The sequence below is a fragment of the Filicampus tigris genome, chromosome 20 (genome assembly GCF_054856515.1).
Source record: "Filicampus tigris isolate MCC_2025a chromosome 20, RoL_Ftig_1.0, whole genome shotgun sequence".
NCBI classification, from domain to species: Eukaryota; Metazoa; Chordata; class Actinopteri; order Syngnathiformes; family Syngnathidae; genus Filicampus; species Filicampus tigris.
In genome coordinates this window covers 15,087,252-15,105,596 of record NC_141236.1, presented here as the reverse complement: position 1 = coordinate 15,105,596, position 18,345 = coordinate 15,087,252, and the positions used below count along the sequence as shown (strand labels likewise).

General features: G+C 51.8%; 4 protein-coding genes across 17 annotated transcripts in view; 2 read left to right on the top strand and 2 right to left on the bottom strand.

Annotated features, from left to right (window-relative positions):
• Positions 1-4,969, top strand: part of LOC147128637 (heterogeneous nuclear ribonucleoprotein Q-like) — a 7,902-nt gene extending 2,933 nt beyond the window's left edge. The window contains exons 5-11 of one of the 3 annotated variants that reach the window (XM_086019506.1): positions 76-252; positions 1,154-1,289; positions 1,366-1,571; positions 1,648-1,797; positions 1,869-1,990; positions 2,952-3,354; positions 4,332-4,969. In XM_086019506.1, coding sequence (XP_085875632.1) covers positions 76-252; positions 1,154-1,289; positions 1,366-1,571; positions 1,648-1,797; positions 1,869-1,990; positions 2,952-3,354; positions 4,332-4,370 — 1,233 coding nt within the window. In that variant the 3' untranslated portion in view covers positions 4,371-4,969. Of the gene's footprint in view, positions 1-75; positions 253-1,153; positions 1,290-1,365; positions 1,572-1,647; positions 1,798-1,868; positions 1,991-2,951; positions 3,998-4,328 lie in introns of those variants that run through there. The other 2 variants (XM_086019505.1, XM_086019504.1) reach the window with 2 other exon arrangements.
• Positions 1-6,307, bottom strand: part of bub1 (BUB1 mitotic checkpoint serine/threonine kinase) — a 27,544-nt gene extending 21,237 nt beyond the window's left edge. For 2 of the 4 annotated variants that reach the window (XM_086019497.1, XM_086019494.1), the window contains exon 1: positions 5,065-5,158. In XM_086019497.1, coding sequence (XP_085875623.1) covers positions 5,065-5,123 — 59 coding nt within the window. In that variant the 5' untranslated portion in view covers positions 5,124-5,158. Of the gene's footprint in view, positions 1-5,064; positions 5,159-5,487; positions 5,769-6,117 lie in introns of those variants that run through there. The other 2 variants (XM_086019496.1, XM_086019498.1) reach the window with 2 other exon arrangements.
• On the top strand, positions 5,077-15,102 carry LOC147128635 (sorting nexin-14-like). 5 transcript variants are annotated; one of them, XM_086019502.1, is made up of 28 exons: positions 5,077-5,450; positions 5,598-5,732; positions 7,255-7,375; positions 7,467-7,540; positions 7,729-7,807; positions 7,886-7,929; positions 8,001-8,088; positions 8,159-8,243; positions 8,445-8,592; positions 8,672-8,747; positions 8,826-8,870; positions 9,485-9,568; positions 9,648-9,762; positions 9,832-9,987; positions 11,336-11,460; positions 11,524-11,582; positions 11,664-11,796; positions 11,968-12,154; positions 12,462-12,545; positions 12,611-12,711; positions 12,768-12,879; positions 12,974-13,014; positions 13,111-13,230; positions 13,305-13,425; positions 13,563-13,727; positions 14,407-14,502; positions 14,577-14,668; positions 14,746-15,102. In XM_086019502.1, the coding sequence occupies exons 2-28, from the start codon at positions 5,608-5,610 to the stop codon at positions 14,803-14,805; spliced, it is 2,736 nt and encodes a 911-aa protein (XP_085875628.1). In that variant the 5' UTR covers positions 5,077-5,450; positions 5,598-5,607; the 3' UTR covers positions 14,806-15,102. The 5 variants fall into 5 exon arrangements, 4 of the variants coding, with proteins under 4 accessions (XP_085875628.1, XP_085875629.1, XP_085875627.1 ...); XM_086019503.1 differs by having other exon boundaries at positions 8,436-8,592; positions 12,833-12,879; positions 13,115-13,230; XM_086019501.1 differs by having other exon boundaries at positions 8,436-8,592.
• mei4 (meiosis-specific, MEI4 homolog (S. cerevisiae)) lies at positions 6,448-18,345 on the bottom strand. 5 transcript variants are annotated; one of them, XM_086019508.1, is made up of 6 exons: positions 18,062-18,345; positions 16,757-16,966; positions 16,266-16,690; positions 16,049-16,174; positions 15,218-15,424; positions 6,448-6,580 (listed from the first exon to the last, which is right to left on the bottom strand). In XM_086019508.1, the coding sequence occupies exons 1-6, from the start codon at positions 18,087-18,089 to the stop codon at positions 6,572-6,574; spliced, it is 1,005 nt and encodes a 334-aa protein (XP_085875634.1). In that variant the 5' UTR covers positions 18,090-18,345; the 3' UTR covers positions 6,448-6,571. The 5 variants fall into 5 exon arrangements, with proteins under 5 accessions (XP_085875634.1, XP_085875636.1, XP_085875637.1 ...); XM_086019510.1 differs by having other exon boundaries at positions 6,465-6,580; positions 15,314-15,424; XM_086019511.1 differs by lacking the exon at positions 6,448-6,580 and adding an exon at positions 8,215-8,265 and having other exon boundaries at positions 15,314-15,424.

The window sequence follows — 18,345 nt, the reverse complement described above, 5'->3', positions numbered from 1 at the left end:
CTCGTGGTCCATTTTTAGCGGTCTTAACAGGAACTCTGCCATCTTCAGTGGTGGATGTGTGTCTTGTCGTTGTAGATATTTGTGGGCAAGATCCCCCGTGACCTGTTCGAAGATGAGCTGGTTCCTCGCTTTGAGAAGGCGGGGCCTATTTGGGACCTTCGGCTCATGATGGACCCTCTGAGCGGCCTGAACAGAGGCTACGCCTTTGTCACCTTCTGCACCAAGGAGGCCGCGCAGGAGGCTGTCAAGCTGGTAAGTGGACTACAGCGAAGGGGGGGGGGGGGGGATTTTTGTTTTGTTTTGCACGGAACACCTTCCAGGCCCACCGGGCCTTGACAGCCTACCCCGCGAGACGATATCATCGTCAATCTTGCTAATGTTATATCACCATCCGAATATGGTGGCCAATGTATGAGAATGGGTGTTGTCATGACGATGTCTTTTTTGTTCCCTCGCTGGGTGACACTTCCGTCCCGTCACATACCAAATACATTTTTTCTCATTCTGATTGCTTTAGTAGTTGGCAGTGGTACACCCGTCCTTACTGCAGCTCAAAATGTCACATCATTATGGAACGACATAAGTATTCCCAAAAATCAATGTAAGTCTATGCATAATTTTTTTGTAGAATATTATTGTTTAACAGAAGCTGCATTTAGCAGTTTAAGAGATGTCTGTGAAGCAAGTGCAGATTTGAAATTATCGTTAGCTTGTGGAAAAAATTTGATTTTTTTTTTTTTTTTTTTTTTAATGATTTTTTGGGGGCCATATCACCCACCCCTGGTCACATGTGCTTGCCAGAAATTCTTGCAGCTCCTTCAGTGTTGTTGTGACTCCTTGACAATTTTTCTTGTCTTATCATCAATTTTGGAAAGATGTCCAGTTGTTGGTCATAATTTCCACTTGATGACTGCAGACAGTAAAAATGGTTTCGTAGCCTTCTCCGGACGCGATACCTTTGAAGGATGCCGCGCAGGCTCTCGGCGGGCCGCGCCTCGTGCTGAAAGGTGACCGGACGACAAGGATGTCAGCCTAGAAGATCTGAATTGATTAACTCCGGGTCAATCAGATGCATGTCCAATGGCGGCAGGCGCGTAGTCGATTCATCGGGCTTGACGGATGGCTGGTTTGCTCTTTCCACATGGTTCTGCAGTGCAACAATTGCGAGATCCGACCGGGCAAGCACATCGGCGTGTGCATATCGGTGGCCAACAACCGTCTGTTCGTGGGCTCCATCCCCAAAAGCAAAACCAAGGAGCAGATCGAGGAAGAGTTCTCCAAGGTCACAGGTCAGTCGTTCATCTCTTGCGTCTTGTTGTTCTCCCGATGACGCGGCTGCCTCGTCGCCGTTGGCTGTTCCTCCAGAGGGCCTCAGCGACGTCATCCTGTACCATCAGCCCGACGACAAAAAGAAGAACCGAGGTTTCTGCTTCTTGGAGTACGAAGACCACAAAACCGCCGCTCAGGCGCGGCGCCGCCTGATGAGCGGAAAGGTGAAGGTTTGGAACAATGTGGTGACGGTGGAGTGGGCTGACCCCATCGAGGACCCGGACCCCGAAGTCATGGCCAAGGTACCGGGCCGGAGGGTCGGTCGGCTCTTTGACACGGATGGAATGTTGCGGTCTGACGCCGGCCGTCTCGTTGCAGGTCAAAGTGTTGTTTGTGCGTAATCTGGCTAACGGCGTCACCGAAGAGATCCTCGAGACGAGCTTCAGCCAGTTTGGAAAAGTGGACCGAGTGAAGAAGCTCAAAGACTACGCATTCGTTCACTTTGAAGAGCGCGACGGTGCCGTCAAGGTACGTGCGTCGCCGGCGCCTGTGTCTGCCAAATGCGCCGCATGTTTTGTACACAAGTGCGCTGTGTTCAGGCGCTGGCCGAGATGAATGGGAAGGAGCTGGAAGGAGAGCCTGTAGAAATCGTCTTTGCCAAGCCGCCGGATCAGAAAAGGAAGGAACGCAAAGCTCAGCGACAAGCAGCCAAGACGCAAATGTAAGCGCACGCTTGTAGGCCATCGCAGCTCTTCCACGCGGGAGCCGGCCTTCGTGAACAGGTCGTAGCTTTTGAGCTGTGCGGGTGCCCGGTACCCGGTACCCGGTACCCTTGCCAGAGGTCTTGCGGATAAACTAGTTCTCCTGTAGACGTTGCAAAAAGCCGCTTCGGGACAGAGAGAAGGAACAGAAGCGCTGAATCTGCAAATAGCCATGGCCGTGTTAGGAACTAGAGACAGAGATGGGGACTCGACTCGACTCGACTCGACTCGACTCGACTCTAGTCCCCGTTTTGACCACTTGCTGAAAAAGTCTTGAGACGTGACTCTGTATTCTGGGAATAAGCAGCTATGGCAATTATGACAACAGCGTCTCAGTTACAATCCCGACCTGGAGGAAATTTAGGGTTTGATGTCTCGCCCGAGGACTCTTGGACAGCCGGCCGTCCGAGCTGGGATTCGAACACTTTTGCTCACTGGACAACCCGCACAAGGACTTAACTTGTTCAAGTCTTCAGCCACAGAGCTGATTTGAAAGACTTGACTGACTTAACAGCCAGACTCTACAACATCGAACTTTTGTTGGTCATTTCGAGTCCGTTGGACTGTCCTGGAATGACCACAGTAGCCGGCCAACGCGAGCGCGATGCGATTGAGGGGTTGCGGTCGCTAACGTTCGGTCATCGACTGGGGCCGCGTGGAAGTCGACTTGCTCCAAACAAAATGGACTTGGGGCTTAGTTGCGACTCGAGCTCATCTCCGCTATACGGTGGGGTGGTCGTTTTGTAGTGCTCTTGGAATATGTAGCGAGGCAGCGATAACGCCACGGTCCGTGACAAACCCAAGGGACAAAGCAAGAGAAAGGATCTGAAAACATCTTAAGCTGTTCATTGAGCTTGACGGATGGCTCCAAATACGCGATTGATTGGGGTTTTTTTTTTGATGCAACTCGTCTGTCCGCAGGTACGACGACTATTACTATTACTCCCCCCCGCAACACATGCCGCCTCCCGGTAGAGGGAGGGGCCGAGGCGGCAGACGAGGCGCTGCTGCGAGCTACTTGTACACGCCCGACTACTACGGCTACGAGGACTACTACGACTACTACGGCTACGACTACCACAACTACCGCGGTGGCTACGATGACCCCTACTACGGCTACGACGAGTTTCAGGTCCCCGCCCGGGGCCGCGGCGGCAGCAGCAGGGGCGCCAGGGGCGGCGCCTCCCCAGGTCGAGGGCGCGGCGGCGAAGCCGGCCCGCCCCGAGGCCGAGGCGGCTTCTCTCAGCGCGGCGGGCTGGGACCCGGACCGGTGCGCGGAGGGCGCGGCGCCAGAGGTTCCGTGCAGCCACGAGGGCGAGGAGGGGTACGTGGTGCGCGGGGTGTCCGCGGTGCAAATGTAGGAGGAGCGAAGCGCAAAGCCGACGGGTACAACCAACCCGATTCCAAGCGGCGCCAGACCAATAATCACAACTGGGGCTCCCAGCCCATCGCTCAGCAACCGCTCCAAGGCGGCGACCACTCTAGCTATTCCGGCTACAAATCTGACAACCAGGAATTTTATCAGGATTCTTTCGGGCAGCAGTGGAAGTAGACCACCGCTAGGCTTTTTCTTTGGCTTTCTTCTCATCCTTAGAGACTTGATCCCATTGGCTCCAAATTGGTGACATCTGGCAAGAGATCTTTTTGTACATATTTTAATATTCCACAGTAGTCACACTCGGTGTTGCTTATTATTTTTTTTTTTTTCTTTTATTAAAATGCTTCGTTTTAGCTGTTCATTTAGCTTATAGCGTTTGTCTGATTTTACACCCTCTGCTTGCCATGTTTTACTGAAAATGAAAATACAATTTGTACTGTCACTAAGTAATGCGTGTCTTGTTATTGGAGAAGAAGGAAAAAAAAAAAAAAAAAAAAAGAGGTCCGCCGTCGTGGTCCTAACTTTTGGCTTGTATTCTTTGCTGTTTGTCTGCTTTAATAAACGTGCACACACACGTGCACAAAACCAACCATTGTGTTGCCAATTCCTCCAATTGAACCAAATTCTCTGTTCAAATTGCCCGCCGGCCGTCCGTCCGTCCGTCCGTCCGTCAGTGGTTTGCCAGTGGTGTCACCTTGCATGCAGTCCAACCAAATCACCCTCAGGTGCTCATCGTCATGTCTCGTCCAATCCGATGCAGCCGCCGCTACAATGCCAACTTTAATGTTGCATGTGTGTTTGCATGCGTGACGTGTTGTCTGCTTGAGCTGCGGTGGCCAAGCTGGTGGGTGAGTGGGTGAGTGAGTGAGTGAGACGCTGTGCCCTTTCCTTGTCTAATTGCATCCTCTTGTCACGACTAGCAGGGGGAAGGTGTCTGGGCCGATCCCGATGCGTCGCCGTGACGACAGCGCCGCCGCTGGATCCTGTGGTAAGGCCATATGACTCACTGCTCCGATGCTGAGACTACTTGATTGGTCCTTCCCGTCACGCGTGACTGACGTCTGTGGAGGATGAAGCTACCTCACGTGCTCTCCAGCTCGTTTGTTATTCCGGACCTTGAGTGGCTCCGTCACAGCCTTGCTGGCTGAAGAAGTGCCGGTCGATGTGATTGACAAGTGGAGGTTGAGGTGCCGTTTGCAGGGTCTGCGCCCGCTCGCTCTCAGGACGACGCCATGTTCCTTTCACGTACGACGACGCACCGCTTCAAGATTTGTTTTAATTGACTGAAATCCTTGTCCATCTTTTTGAGCCATTAGTTGACTGTCCATCACCAGCTTTCGTGTGTATTTTGAGTGGCATACTGAGAATTTTATGAAAAATGCCAAAAAGTCACCGGCGATATTTCAAAGGGGAGAAGAAAAAAAAATAACAGGATTGAGCTGCTTGCTTTTGATTCCTTTGTGAAGCCTAACCCAATCTCTTTGCAAATGAAATGTTTTGTACTGTATAATAACTTCTACCTATTTTTCTAATAAAGTTGTGAGGGGGAAAAAAAACAACACACTTTTTGTTCTACAAGTAGCAGACAAAGAACTGTTCCCAAATCGAGATTTGTAAGTCTTTGAAATAATGTAATCAATTTAAAACATGACGTACCTTGTAGTTGAGATGGGAGGAAGTGACGTTGTAAAGTCTGGGTTGCCATGGCCGTTCATGTACGATGATCCCGTTCTCTCGCTCGAGCCTGCATGGAAATGTTTGGAAGGCCAATAGTCAACTAATGGGAAAACGACATCTGACAACACAACGTTTGCTTGATCTCGCTTGTGGTGAGGGCTAACCGCAAACGACATGGTTCCGCGTGAATCGGCTCAGTTAGCATTCGACTTAGCAACCCAACTGGAAGCAGAAAACATTCCGGATGTCTTGTCAAAGAAAGCGCTTCATGACAAACTTGGAACACTTTCCTAAATCGAGGAGGCTCTAACGATGAGAACGCTTTTTGTTTTTTTGTGACGAAACACGACGCTCCATAAGTTACGGTAAGTCCCTGTGTCCTTAGCCCTAAGATAGCTGTACCTTTTCTTTGGGTGTTTTGGACGTCGTTTTCATTCAACATTTGCTGCTCGTGCTCATTCTCGTTTGGATTCGTGCGCTTGTGAGTTTGGACTCGGGCTTTGTTGTTTTAGGGGCTCCGGGATGGCTGTTCTGTCGGCTTTTTTGCGAGCATTCCGGCTGGACGCGATCTTGACTACGGCTCGTCAGTCTCCGCTCGCCTGCTGTCTGCTCGCCGCCATGTTGGCGGCCACAATCCTGCTCCACAGGTCAGCGTCAGACGTCATCAGACGCCACCTGTTGTGCTGCGGCAATAAATAAACATTTCCAAATGGGTTTCCGGACAGCGTAAGGGTCAGTGGCAGAGCTAGGCTTTTGTCCTTGGGGTGGCCAGGTCTATTTCAGGGGGTCCACCGACTATAAGAATAAATTAGTTTCTCCACTCATCAATCGCAATCGGTGTGTCAAATGTTGAAATGTACATACTAAGCACACAGGAGATGAGATTTATGTATGTATAAGTTGCAGTTTATTAACAATGCAGAAAATGCTAACTAGCAAGTTGCAGGTAAGTAGCCCTACCACCGGCTCCTCTCGGCTGAGCGAAATTCGTGCCGGGGACAGCTGGCTCTTGTTGCTCATCGACATCCTCACCCTCATAGGCCTCCGTGTCCTCCTTGGATGGAACTACACTGTACTGTATAGTGTCATCAAAAAAAAAAAAATGAAACCACCATTAAACAACAACACTAATCAGCAGAGGTGGGTAATCCAAGTCCAGAAAGTAAAAACCCTGTCACAGTTCGGCTTTAGCCACAGGTGCTTCTAATCAACTGAGCTTGTTTACCTGCTGGTTGAATGGAAGCACCTGTGCCTAAAGCCAAACTGTGGCAGGGTTTTTACTTTCTGGACCTGGATGACCGACCTCTGCTGATCAGTAACCAACATTTCAAAAGGATCTAAAACTAAACTGAATTACTGAACTGAGCATGTGACTGTTTCTGTCTATGCTCTGACGTGGTGATGATGGGCTGTGCTGTATTGTGCATTCTCTCTCCGGACTAGTCCCAGGAAGGGAGCTGCCACCTTTGTCTTTCTGTGTCCTCCCTCAATGGAACTACATTGTATGAAAATAAAGATATTAGTGTCAGCAAAATAAACATACAACCACCATTATAAAAGAAAAAAAAAAAAAAACGACACGTCAGTAACCAACACTTCAAAATATCCAAAAAATAAGGGTTTCTACGGATTTAAACATTTTCAGATCCTTATTCCCAGACTTCTCCGTATTACAGACAGAATTTTTTTGTGACATTTGAGTAATAAGATGTGTATCACGTGAATAGATTATGCAGTTCATCATGCAAATCATTTGTTACCATTTTTCTGAATTTGTATATATTGAATATTGTATTTAGTATCTCACTCAATTATTTCCAGGAGATTGTAGATGGGTGTTGTATGCAAAATAATCCACACATCCATCGCTACGCAAAGCGCTTCACACTGTTCCTCATTTACCTCCTGAAGACGCAGCATCAGGAGCAACTGGGGTTTCAGTATCTTGCTCAAGGATACTTTGCCACGGTCACAATGTCCGGGGCTCGAACCCACAACCTCTGGGTTGGGAGACGACTACCCTACCACTGAGTCACGCCGCCCCCACTTGGCGTAAACCTCCGTAGACAATAAGAAAAGAAATATTGTCAATGCACCGAACCCACAATTTGGTCAAACGCGACATGGTCCGTTGGGTCCGTTGTTGAGTTGTCATCACACTGTTTGCAGGTACCTCCACATCCTGATTGGCTTGTGGTCTTTCCTGGTGGGCGTGGTCACCTTCTATTGGGCTGTGGAACCTGACTCGTTGCTTCCAAATGTCTTGTTCGCTAGTAAAGGGCCCCGTAAGGTGAGGTGCATTTATGCCGCTGAAGATGATGACGATGATGATGATGATGAGGATGACGCGTGTGTGTGTGTGCGGTGTGTGTGCGAGACAGCGTCAGGAACCGGAGTTGTTTCCTAAGGGTCGCAGCTGTGCCGTGTGCGGGAAGGTGAAATGCAAGCGGCACCGGTATGTTTGCGTTACTCGCACTACCTAATGCCATCCATCACATGACCACTTCATGGGGACAGTCGAGAAGTTGCTCTTTGTTTTCTGTCCGGTGAATTCCCACTACGTATATGGAACTTTGAAGTCCCAATTTAGAGTTGCGCATCTTTGTGCCAGCGATTGTGTTGCGATATCGTTGCTGCGTTTAGCCCGACGTTGCTGCTGGAGAACTACCAGCCATGGTTGGGCCTCAAGATTCACTCCAAGGTGGACGCGTCCATCGCAGAGGTGGGCGCTTGCTGTCAAAGTTCACCTTCATCATCACTGTCACGTTCATCACCGGTCTTCTCTGTTTGTGGCGGGAAGGTGTTCGAGCTGGTTCTGGAGAACTTTGTGTATCCGTGGTACCGGTGAGTCCCTCGGCATTCCTCCTCCTCCCCACAGCGAACACGCACGCGTTGACGTCCGCTGTGGACCGCAGGGACATCACCGACGACGAGGCGTGCGTGGATGAGCTCCGTTTGAGCTTTCGCTTCTTGGCGTCCGTGTTGGTCCGCAGAGCTCAGAAGGTGACGCCTTCCTGGCGTTGGCTTCCCGCTCGGTGCGAGGGTCAATGTCGAAACTGTGCCGTGTCCTCAGGTGGACCTTCCCGCCGTCCTCGCCGACCGCGTGATGAAGGCGGCTGTCAAGCACGTGGAGGTTCTGGCTAAAGCCCGCGCTCGAGGTCAGACGGGTTAGGGTTAACCCTGGGGGGGGAAAAAAAAGAAAAAAAAAAAAGAACATTGTGTTGTGGAACAGATTGGTGGCGTTTCAGTTCATTTCCATGGGGAAAACGGTGTTGATTATAAAAGGAAATGACTCGTAAGAGGAGGTAGCAGCTTCATCAGGGTGGAGGTGAACCCGCGGCTCTTGTCAGTCCATCAAGGTCAGACGCTGCAGCAGGCGGCTCTGGAGGAGTACGGCGCCGACCTCCACGTGGCCCTGCGCAGCCGCCAGGAGGAGCTGCTCTACCTCAGGAAGCTCAGCGAGATGCTCTTCCCGTACGTGATGCCTCCAAAAGCCACCGAGTGCAGGTACGCCGGACACTCCTGGACAAGGAGCCTTTTCACTCGGTCCGTCTTCCCCGACCACTTTGCTGAATCGCGTGTACAGGCCGCTGGCGCTGCTGCTGCGGGAGGTCATGTCGGGTTCCGTCATGCTGCCCACCATGGACTTCATGGCCGACCCGGTGAGTCCTGCTCAAGCCTCAGACGCCGTCAGCTTCTGTCTCTTTTGACGCCAACCCGCTCTTTAAATGATTTTCCAGGACACGGTCAACTTGATGGTGCTCAAATTTGTCGACGACGCTCCTGTAAGTCAAAATAAAGCACAAAAACCCGGCCGGTCGCCCCCCATTTTCATGGTTCACCGTTCCCACATTCACATTTTTTTTCTCTGGTACCCCCGAGCAAGTATTTTCTATAGCGCTCATCGTCATCAGGGTTGCCGGCCGAGAGGCGTGGCGGATGGCGGCCGACGGCGCGGCACACGCAGACAAAAAGGCATTTTCGCACACATTGGCACCCAAGGACGGACCGTTTCTGTCGTCAAGGAAGCTAGCATGCGAACAGGTTTTTCAAACGTGGGAAGAGGCCAGCGCACCCAGAAAAAAGAAGATGAGAACTCCACGCAGGAAGGCCACAGCACCTCAGAAGCGTGAGGCACAAGTGCTAGCCACTCATCTGTCGTCGCAGCTAGCCACTGAAAAACCTCCCCGCAGCTACTGGCGTCATTCAAGGGCTTTAGCTCAGGCGATGTCGTCGTTAATAATGTCGTCGTCAAGCGCGGCCCTTTGAGATTCTTTTGTGAGTAAGGGCCACATAAATCAAGCGGACTAGGCCGCTGGCTGGCGACTGTCGAGGTGTCCTTGAGCAAGGCATCGCTAAGCCGATTGATGCGGGGTCTTGACTGTTACTGTGTTTGCAGCCTGAAGCCGCCACCGAACCGCCGTCCGCTTGTGTTCCTTTCCTGCACAAATACGAGGACTGCAGCAGCAACAACAAGCCCTCAGTCAGTACTTGTCACCTCTCAGTAGCGTTTAGGTCTTAAAGGCTACATGACCCAAAGTGCCCGCGCGTCGGCCGAGCAGGTTCTCAAGTTGGAGCTGAAGGAGATCCGAGAGCAACAGGACCTTCTGTTCCGCTTCATGAACTTCCTCAAGCAGGAGGGCGCCGTGCACGTCCTTCAGTTCTGCCTCGCAGTGGGTAAGAGCACGCCTGACGCGCGCTCACGTTAGGCTGAACGTCACCAACGTGGCGCCGACGTTTCTCCAGAGGAGCTCAATGACAGCATCTTGAGTCCGGAGCTGTGCGACTCGGAGCTCCGCCGTCTGCACGGCGAGGTGGCGCACATCTACCAGACATACTGCGTGGACGAGAGCATAGACAAGATCAACTTGGACCGCGCCACGGTGGACGACATCAGGAACGGTAAAGTATTGAGCGCGCCCGCTTCGACGACTGGTTTTCACGGGTTGCCCACCGTCTGCGACCGCTTTGGCTGCCCTTGCAAATGTCAATGACCACGCTTGTAGCACTGGTTTCCTAAATCCTATTTCACTCTTGAAATGAATGAAAATGCCATTAATCCGTTCCTGACCCCCAAAAAGCCTACGACAGTGACAATTAATTAGAACGTAAACATTTCTTGCAACTTATTCTGCTTCAATTCAACAAAATTGCGTCGCTCCTTCTGGTGTGTGCACCTTGGCCACCTGAACACAGTAACAATTTAGACGTATCCGTTGGGACGGTGGTCGCAACTCGGTTAGCTGCAGTAATGCTCTTTGCTGAGGATAAAGGAAAAATGCCTGAGAGGATTGTTATATTGTCTGTATACATGTGAAGAGTTCAAATGCAAGAGCAGACAACTCCATTGTTTTGGTGAACTGAGAGTAAAGTTACTTTTCTTATTTCTGGTTCCAGGTTAGAGCTACACATTTTTATGTCATGTCATCGCAAACTCAGACAACTCCCGACAAAAAAATCATTTGGGTCCAAATCAGACAAGTCCAAATTTTCCCATAACTATAATTACACTGAAATGGTATTATACTTTGTGAGTAGTAAGAGTTGAGTGTCCCAGAAATGCAATCTCTTGAAGGAACCCTTCGCCTTTAATGTGTCATTTTCCACCATTTTGGGGCATTTTATCTTCACTGCACATGTGGTCCGTTTTTCGCATTTTTTGGCCACGGCATTCACCGGAGGAGTATCGACGTTGTTGTTTTGCGCCTTGGGACTGATTGCGATGGGACGGCTGCGAGGAGCCGCGACCGCGGGGAGCGTTGCCCCAATTTGTCGCCTGCCGTTACCCGGAGATGTGGAAAGAAATGAGAATCGGCGCCGAAACGACGCAACGGGGGCCGGAGAATCGAACCATTCTTTGCGTGCGCGGTCGAACTATCGGCTGTTGGAAAACTACAGTTGCTTGTTTACTTTCGGACTGAGCACGGAGCCAACGCGATCGGCCTCTTGCACACTTTGACGGGTGACGACTATTACCCCGGCAATCCGTACTGGTTGTCGGAGACGAGTCTTTTGATCTTGAGCTACTAAAAGAGGCAAGCGACATGCAAAAAATGGAACTCGGCACCTCCTGTATGCGACATGTCAACGTGAAAGGATATTTGCCGTGTTTGGATTCCAAAAGATTTGAGACCATTTTGATGGCGCGAGGATGTTAGTTACGGGTGACGGTCCATCCAGTTGTGACGAGCTAAGCCGCACGGCTCCCGGCGGGCCACGTGACGAGACGTCCTCTCCCTCTTCCCGCCAGTGGCCGTCGGTCCGTACGGCGCCGTGGTCAAGCTGCAGACCATGCGCTGTCTCTTTGAGGCCTACGAGCACGTCCTGTCGCTCCTGGAGAACGTCTTCGCGCCCATGTTCTGCCACAGTGACGAGGTAAGGCGGCACCCCTGCACCGTGCACCCTGACTGACCGGAAGTTGACTGTGCACGTGCTCAGTACTTCAGACACCTGCTGAAAGGGGCAGAGTCGCCAGCCAGGAGCTCACGCGTCAGCAGGTTTGTCAAGAGATCCCCCAACTCAAGCATCACCAATCAACCACGAATCAATCAATCGTCGCTTGTCCATGCTGTGCCCAGGAACGCCTCCAAGCGCGGCGAATCATTTGGGATCGGCAGGATTGGCAGTAAAATCAAAGGCGTGTTCAGAAGCACCACCATGGAGGGCGCCCTCTTGCCGCCCGGCGCCATGACGGATGCCGATGACGACGCGGTGAGCAAGCCCGCGATCGTCGTCTGAACGAGTCCCTAGCGCCGGGGCGGTTAAGAGGCTCCTCCTCGGGGGCGTATGATATGCACCCGGAATTGCCAAAGGCTCCGCCGCGTGTTGCGGCGCCGTCTTGGTTGACGCGTGGGTGGCCTGCTGGGGTGAGCTGTAATACAGGTGGAGGAAGCCACGGTGGTGGTGGAGGACGACGCGCCCGCCGCGCCCGCCTCAACTGCGGGCAGCCTGAGGAAACTGTCGTCCTGGACCATCGCCATCCCGTACGTGGACTTCTACGAGGATGAGGCCAAGAGGGAAAAGATCCCCGTCTTCTGCATCGATGTAGAGCGCAACGACAGGAAAGAAGGTGAGCGGGCCCCCGCCGCTACCCCACGAGGGTCAGAAGTTGAAAAGAATTTGGCCATTTCCATTCCGTTGGCCAGACTGCTTCTCGATGGGATTCCTGGTCAATTCTCATTGGCTCGGGGATGTAAGTAGCTCATCCAAACGAGGTATCGCTGGTACCACTGTCATTATACGATGTAATAATATGAGGGACGGACGGTCGAGTACAGACAACGGGTATCTGGCCGATAGCGGCTGCTTTCTGTCCTAATGGCTACCAGTGGTTATTATGGTGAAGGGAAACAAAGGAAAAAACGCTCCTCTTGCAGTCGGACACGATCCCGAGCGTTGGTCCGTCTACAGGAGATACTTGGAGTTCTACGTGTTGGAGTCCAAGCTCACCGAGTTCCACGGTAAGGCGCGCGGCTCGGTTGACTTTGCTTTACCATCCAAACTCCTCAACCTGCCATGCATACAGGCGCTTTTGCCGACACGCAGCTGCCCCCAAAACGCATCCTGGGACCAAAGAACCACGAATTCCTCACCTCCAAGAAGGAAGACTTTGAGGACTACTTACAGGTAAGCCCTCTTCCAAGCACACGCTCTCCGACATGACAACGCTCGTATGCGTGCAGAAACTCCTGCGCTATCCGGAGCTCAGCAACAGTCAGCTGCTGGCCGACTTCCTGTCTCCTCACAGCACGGGCTCTCAGTTTGCGGACAGGATGCTTCCCGACGTCAACTTGGGTAGTAAACTTGGGCTGGGCTGTGCTGGGAATCACGCTCCACGCTCACGCACTATTGACGGAAACATTTCAACCGAGTCTTCATGCTCCCACAGGCAAAATTTTCAAGTCCGTTCCGGGGAAGTTGATGAAGGAGGCGAGTGTCATTTGTCCAAAGCTGCTGTTCCTCTTGTTGGCCGGCGAGGGGGCGCTACATGCATTCAAACAGCAGCCATGTCACTTGTTCTTCCAGAAAGGTCAGAACCTGGAGCCATTCATCCAGTCCTTCTTCAACTCTTGCGAGTCTCCCAAAGCCAAACCCAGCCGGCCCGAGCTGACCGTCCTCAGCCCGAGCGCCCACGCCAACAAGCGGGTTCGAACGCTAGTGTGAGGTCACTCGTGATGTCAGCCGTGAGATGTCATCATCCCCCTCATCTTCACGCGCAGCTCCTCAACCGGATCTTCAGGAAGGACGCCAACGCGGCAGCCAAGGCCGAGAGGCCGGACAACCGTGATTACTCGCCGGAGGTCGGCGTGGACGGCGTCTACGACTATCTGATGCACGTCGGTCAGTCGCCGCCCTCTCGTCAAGACATGGCAAAAGGGCTCGAGGGCTTCTCAACGCACCCCGACTGGTTCCTTTGGCACCAAGCTGCCACCCCGCCGTGCCAAAGCAATGGTTGTTTTTTTCCTTTTGGACAAAAGGTCGGTTGGTGTTCCACATGCCACGCTGGCTGGATCACTTCCTGTCGGCTACCAGGATCCTCCTCAAGAACACCTTTGAGGCCTACATGGAGCAGCACGTGCGTGGCAAGATGGACGCCATCCTGCAAGAGCACCGCCTCGTCTCGCTCATCACGCAACTACGAGGTCTCGAGGCCCATCGCCCAACAGACACTTTCGGGAGTTTCAGCGACGCACGCAACTCATTACTACATCTTTGAGGAATGTACAAAAATTTAGAAAGGTCAACTCGACCTGTCACCAAGCTCAATGTTTTGGAATGTCACATCCACACCTAACTAATTCCAACATTTACAAAGGAAAAAACTACATGGAAAAAAAAAAAAAAAAAAATCCAACATTTCGTAACGTCACTTCCACACCAGAGTCTGACATTTTTTCTGGAATTCTGCAGGATTCCCGCGGCCTAGTCAACTTTACCTTTAACCGGGGGATTGGGACAGGACAGGATAAAAAGTTCACAGGAGAGGGAGAAAGAGGGGGCAAACTGTTGCTTTGAGTTTTGTTGGAGCCAGTCTAATCGGGAGCAGGACAGGATGGGAGTCGTTTTCGCCGTGACGGGATGGGATGGTCTTTTCTTTTCTCTGGGAGTGGGATGGACGGGAGTGAAAATCCACTCCCGGGTCACCCTCTCGTCTACACTAGCGTAACTATTTCCAACGTTTAGGAATGTCACGTCCGCATGGGAAAAAAAAACTTCCAACATTTGGGAACGTCACCTGCACACGGAACAAATGTCATCATTTTGCGGCATCACCTCCCGTGTGAACAAAGCAAGCTTTCTGACCGTGACGTGTTCCCCTAGACGCCATCTTCTACGAAAGCGCCGAGGAGCGCAGCAGCCTGGCCAAGGCGGCGCGAGCCAAGCAGACGTTTGAGGAGATGATGAGCTATCTGCCCGGTGAGTGTCTGAGCGCCTTTGAGGCAGCTGACCTCAGCAAAGATGGACGCCGTTTGTCATTTGTGCGCCGTCAGACGTGGTCGGGAAGTGCGTTGGCGAGGAGGCCAAACGTGAGGGAGTCCAGCTCCTCTTTGAGGGTCTTCAGCAACCGCTCCTCAACAAGCAGGTCCGAAATGAGTCCCAAGTCCTACGTGACGCAACGCAGTCGTGCGCCGCCTTTCATCCTAGTTTGTATGTGTTCAGATGACGTACGTGCTGTTGGACATCGCCGTGCTGGAGCTCTTCCCTGAACTGCGCCAGTAAGCCAAGATGCCAAAAGGAAGAAGGGGAGGCGTGGCCAATGTCTTCAAAAAGTTGCAGTGAGCACAAACTCCGCCCTCAGCGGTCACGTTTTGGGAACAACAATTTTGCCGAGTGTTGAGCGGACCAAATAAGACGTCGATCATTGTCGCAGCACTTGTAATATTTGCCGTGAGCAAGTCGCCAAATTGATTTCATTGAGAAACTGCTTTGATGTGTTCGAAATTTGTTTTGACTAGACAGAATTCAGATTGTCGTCTGCAAGAAAAAATACAAATTAAAGTCTACACTTGTGTCAAATCAGGACTTTTGGTTTATGCATTATCTATGGATGACTGACATCAAGCGACATGGCGATGCTTTTTTGAAAGCGTCGATTTCACGGCGCACAAGTCGACATGACTGGCAAGGTTACCCTCCACACGCTGACGGCAAAGAGTGGAAATTCCTGCGAAAGAGCGAGCATTTGTTGTTGTAAGCGCCGCAGGCTCTCCGCCTGCTCCGACGTCACCTCCTGCCGCCACGACGGCCGCGGGTCGCTCAGCAGCTCCTCCAGAATCCTCAGCAGGCGCAATGCGTTGTGGTACTCGTCCACGGGAATCGTGTCCACGCTGGCGTTCTCCTGCAGACCAAGGCCAGAAAAGAATTTTGAGTCGAAATTTGTGTAAGTGAGCACTTTTCCTTTGCTGACAAAAACATTTTGAAGACAACCATCCTCAAAGTCCACTTCAGGAGGCTCTCCTGATGAAATTCCATCAAAGCTCCATGCGAGGCTTGCCAAGCTGCTGGCCTGTTACGTGGCTGTCCAAAGTTGGATATGCTTAATGCGGTTCCAGCCAGACTTCTGTGAAAAGCCTACTTGATCCCCCAGGCACTTCATTCTGGTATTTGAATGGTAAAATGGGCTGTTCACCTGTATAGTACTTTTCTACCTTCGGTACTCAAAAGTGCTTCATACTGCGCCTCGTTTTACCTACTGATGACGCGGCATCAGGAGCAACTGGGGCTTCAGTATCTTGCTCGAGGATACTTGGACACGGTCACAAAGGCCGGGGATCGAACCCACAACCTCTGGCTTGGGACACGACCACTCTACCGCTGAGCCATGCCGCCCTACACACTCATTTTTGGCATCACCAAAAAGCGGGCATTTGAACAGGGCTGTTGGACTTTCTACCTCCACTGTGTGTGTGTGGGTGTGTGGGGGTGTGTGCGTGTGTGTGTGTGTGCGCGCGCGTGCAATTACGTGGATTGCGCGACACAGCCCATCAGCCAGCACGCTGATCTCGGACAGGATCCGAGCCACCAGGAAGGACTTTGCCATGCGACTCCGCCCCAATGCCGCCAAGCATTCCGTCAACATGTCAACCGTCTGGAAAGAGACGTCGTCGTCGATTTTCATGGCTTGCGAAGGACGAGTGGTCACGCTTTCTCGGTGAATCATCAGGTGGCATCGGACTCACAGGCTGCCGCCGGCTGGCGTGTAGCAACATGGTGGCGAGCTCTGTCAGAGAGGCCTGGAGGCGTGCGGTCAGGCGGGCGGTGGGCACGCTCTGCGAGGAGAGCATGTCCGTGGCGCGGCTGAATGCAGGGCACGCCTTCAGGGCGAGTTGGCCCGCTCCCACGGGAAGCGAGCGGTCGCGAAACGCGGCCGCCAGCGCGTCCAAGAGACGGCACAGCGCCTCCTCCGAGACATCGCCCGTGTCGCCGGCTCGCTGGAAGGCGCACAGCGAGTGTAGGACTTGTTCGTGCGGAAGCCACGCCCACCGCTGAGCGTCCTGCTGCTGATTGGAGGGAAGCCGTGGCTGGGGCGGAACAAGTTGATGGAGTTCCGGAGTGTCAGAGTCGCTGCCTGGCGCGCGCTCGCACTCTGTGGTGACGTCATGACCTGACGCACATGCAAGCACGTGCTCCACTAAACTTGCGACTATTACGGGATGCGAGCAGTGAGCACCTGTGCTTGGTGTTGCCGTGGCGACGCGCAGGGCCTGTTGTAGCCTGAGAACCTCCCGCTGCAGCTCCTCCGCTTTGCTCCTCCATGACTGGTCGCGCTCCCTCAGTCTCGCCGCCAAAGCCTCAACATGCTGGCCGACGCTGGCGCCCTCCGATCTGCCCCTAATCGCCGACATTGCCACCGCCACGCTCACTTTGCTCAAAAAACACTCTGACACACACACGCACAACATTCAAACTGTCAATACATACAATTCACATCCAAGTTGACTGACAGCAACCCTATATGGACTACTACTATTTATTGGTCCTGTCATGGCACTTGAGCCTTTTTTGCCGGTCGGACCCCAGCCCTCTGGCCGCGACCTGGTACCCTTTCGGCCTGGACCCTCCGGCCTTATTCATAAAAATGATTGGCCCCGACCCCGTTTGCTCTGCAAATATGTGTTCATGTACAGGGGTAGGGTAATGTCCAGAGGTGTCAAGTGCAGACCGTCAAAACCCAGCCATAGTTTGGTGCTTCTACTCAAGGGCTATAGTTTACCTGCCAGTTGAGTAGAAGCGCCTGTGCAATGCTCAAGTCAAACTTCCAGCTTCCTGTAAGAAAATATAACCATTCTGGCCTATTATTGGTGCACAATTATTGATTACTCAGCGAAAACTGGATGTCTGTCCACACGCACATGTGTACATGAACGTTTGTGCAGTTAGTGGTACATATTGGTTCCGTTTTGTGTGTCCATCAAAAAATCTGTCATGATCTGATCTATAGAGCATCAAGGCTATTAGGATTCCTTGAAAACTTGATGTGCAAATGATCCCGATAGATGTAGAGCCGATCATGGGGTTTGACATCTCCCAAGAAGTCGCATACGGTGGAAGTCATGCCCTTCCCTTTGATAAACAATCGCAGTTGGACACAGAGGAGTCTTCTGGCCAGGGCAGAACAAATGCTCATTCAAAAATAATACATTAACATGCTAAGTATGAAATAATTCCTTAGTTGACCAAAATATAATCAACAAAACAATTTCTAACCAGAATGAGAGACGTGTTAAAAGTTTACGACAGCAAACGCATTGATTGTTATTGTCGTCACTCCTTGAAAAGTGGAGGCAAGTCACGCATCGAAGGGTTCATATTTGTCACAGGAAAAGCAAACGTCATCATCACGGGAAACGCTCAGCTTAAGCTGTTGCTGTAAATTAAGTCCTCTTTGAAATTTCACATACCTACCTAAAGAGCTAAAGCTTGCTTGTGAAGTAGTTGAACTCGGCACGATTTGGCAACAAGGGTTTGAAATTACCTTGCATGTATCTTTGGTGCCGCTCCATTCCACGAGCACAGGATGCTAATTGACGCTAGCTTTAGCCCACGTCAATCGACGTTTTGGTTGATTTTGTCCACACATGACACACAAATCATTAAAGGTTTCTTACACTCCTTGTTCAAGGAATGGCTTGCATATCAAAACGACTTCATTCCCAAAGACGTGTCGCGAAAGCCAAACGAATGGGAAGCCTTTCAAGTTCAACCCAAACAGGCGGCGGCAAGTCCGGCAATCAGCAGAGGCGTGACGTCATTGCGCTT

Excerpts from the sequence above, each read along its gene's own strand:
- LOC147128635 (XM_086019500.1), top strand. The coding sequence starts at position 5,608 with ATGGCTGTTCTGTCGGCTTTTTTGCGAGCATTCCGGCTGGACGCGATC. Across the intron at positions 8,089-8,158 it reads TGGTCCGCAGAGCTCAGAAG|GTGGACCTTCCCGCCGTCCT; the intron begins GTGACGCCTTCC and ends CCGTGTCCTCAG. Across the intron at positions 9,763-9,831 it reads TCAGTTCTGCCTCGCAGTGG|AGGAGCTCAATGACAGCATC; the intron begins GTAAGAGCACGC and ends ACGTTTCTCCAG.
- mei4 (XM_086019507.1), bottom strand. The coding sequence starts at position 18,089 with ATGGAGCGGCACCAAAGATACATGCAAG. Across the intron at positions 16,691-16,756 it reads CACGGCAACACCAAGCACAG|GTCATGACGTCACCACAGAG; the intron begins GTGCTCACTGCT and ends CATGTGCGTCAG. Across the intron at positions 15,425-16,048 it reads GGCTGTGTCGCGCAATCCAC|GAGAACGCCAGCGTGGACAC; the intron begins GTAATTGCACGC and ends CTTGGTCTGCAG.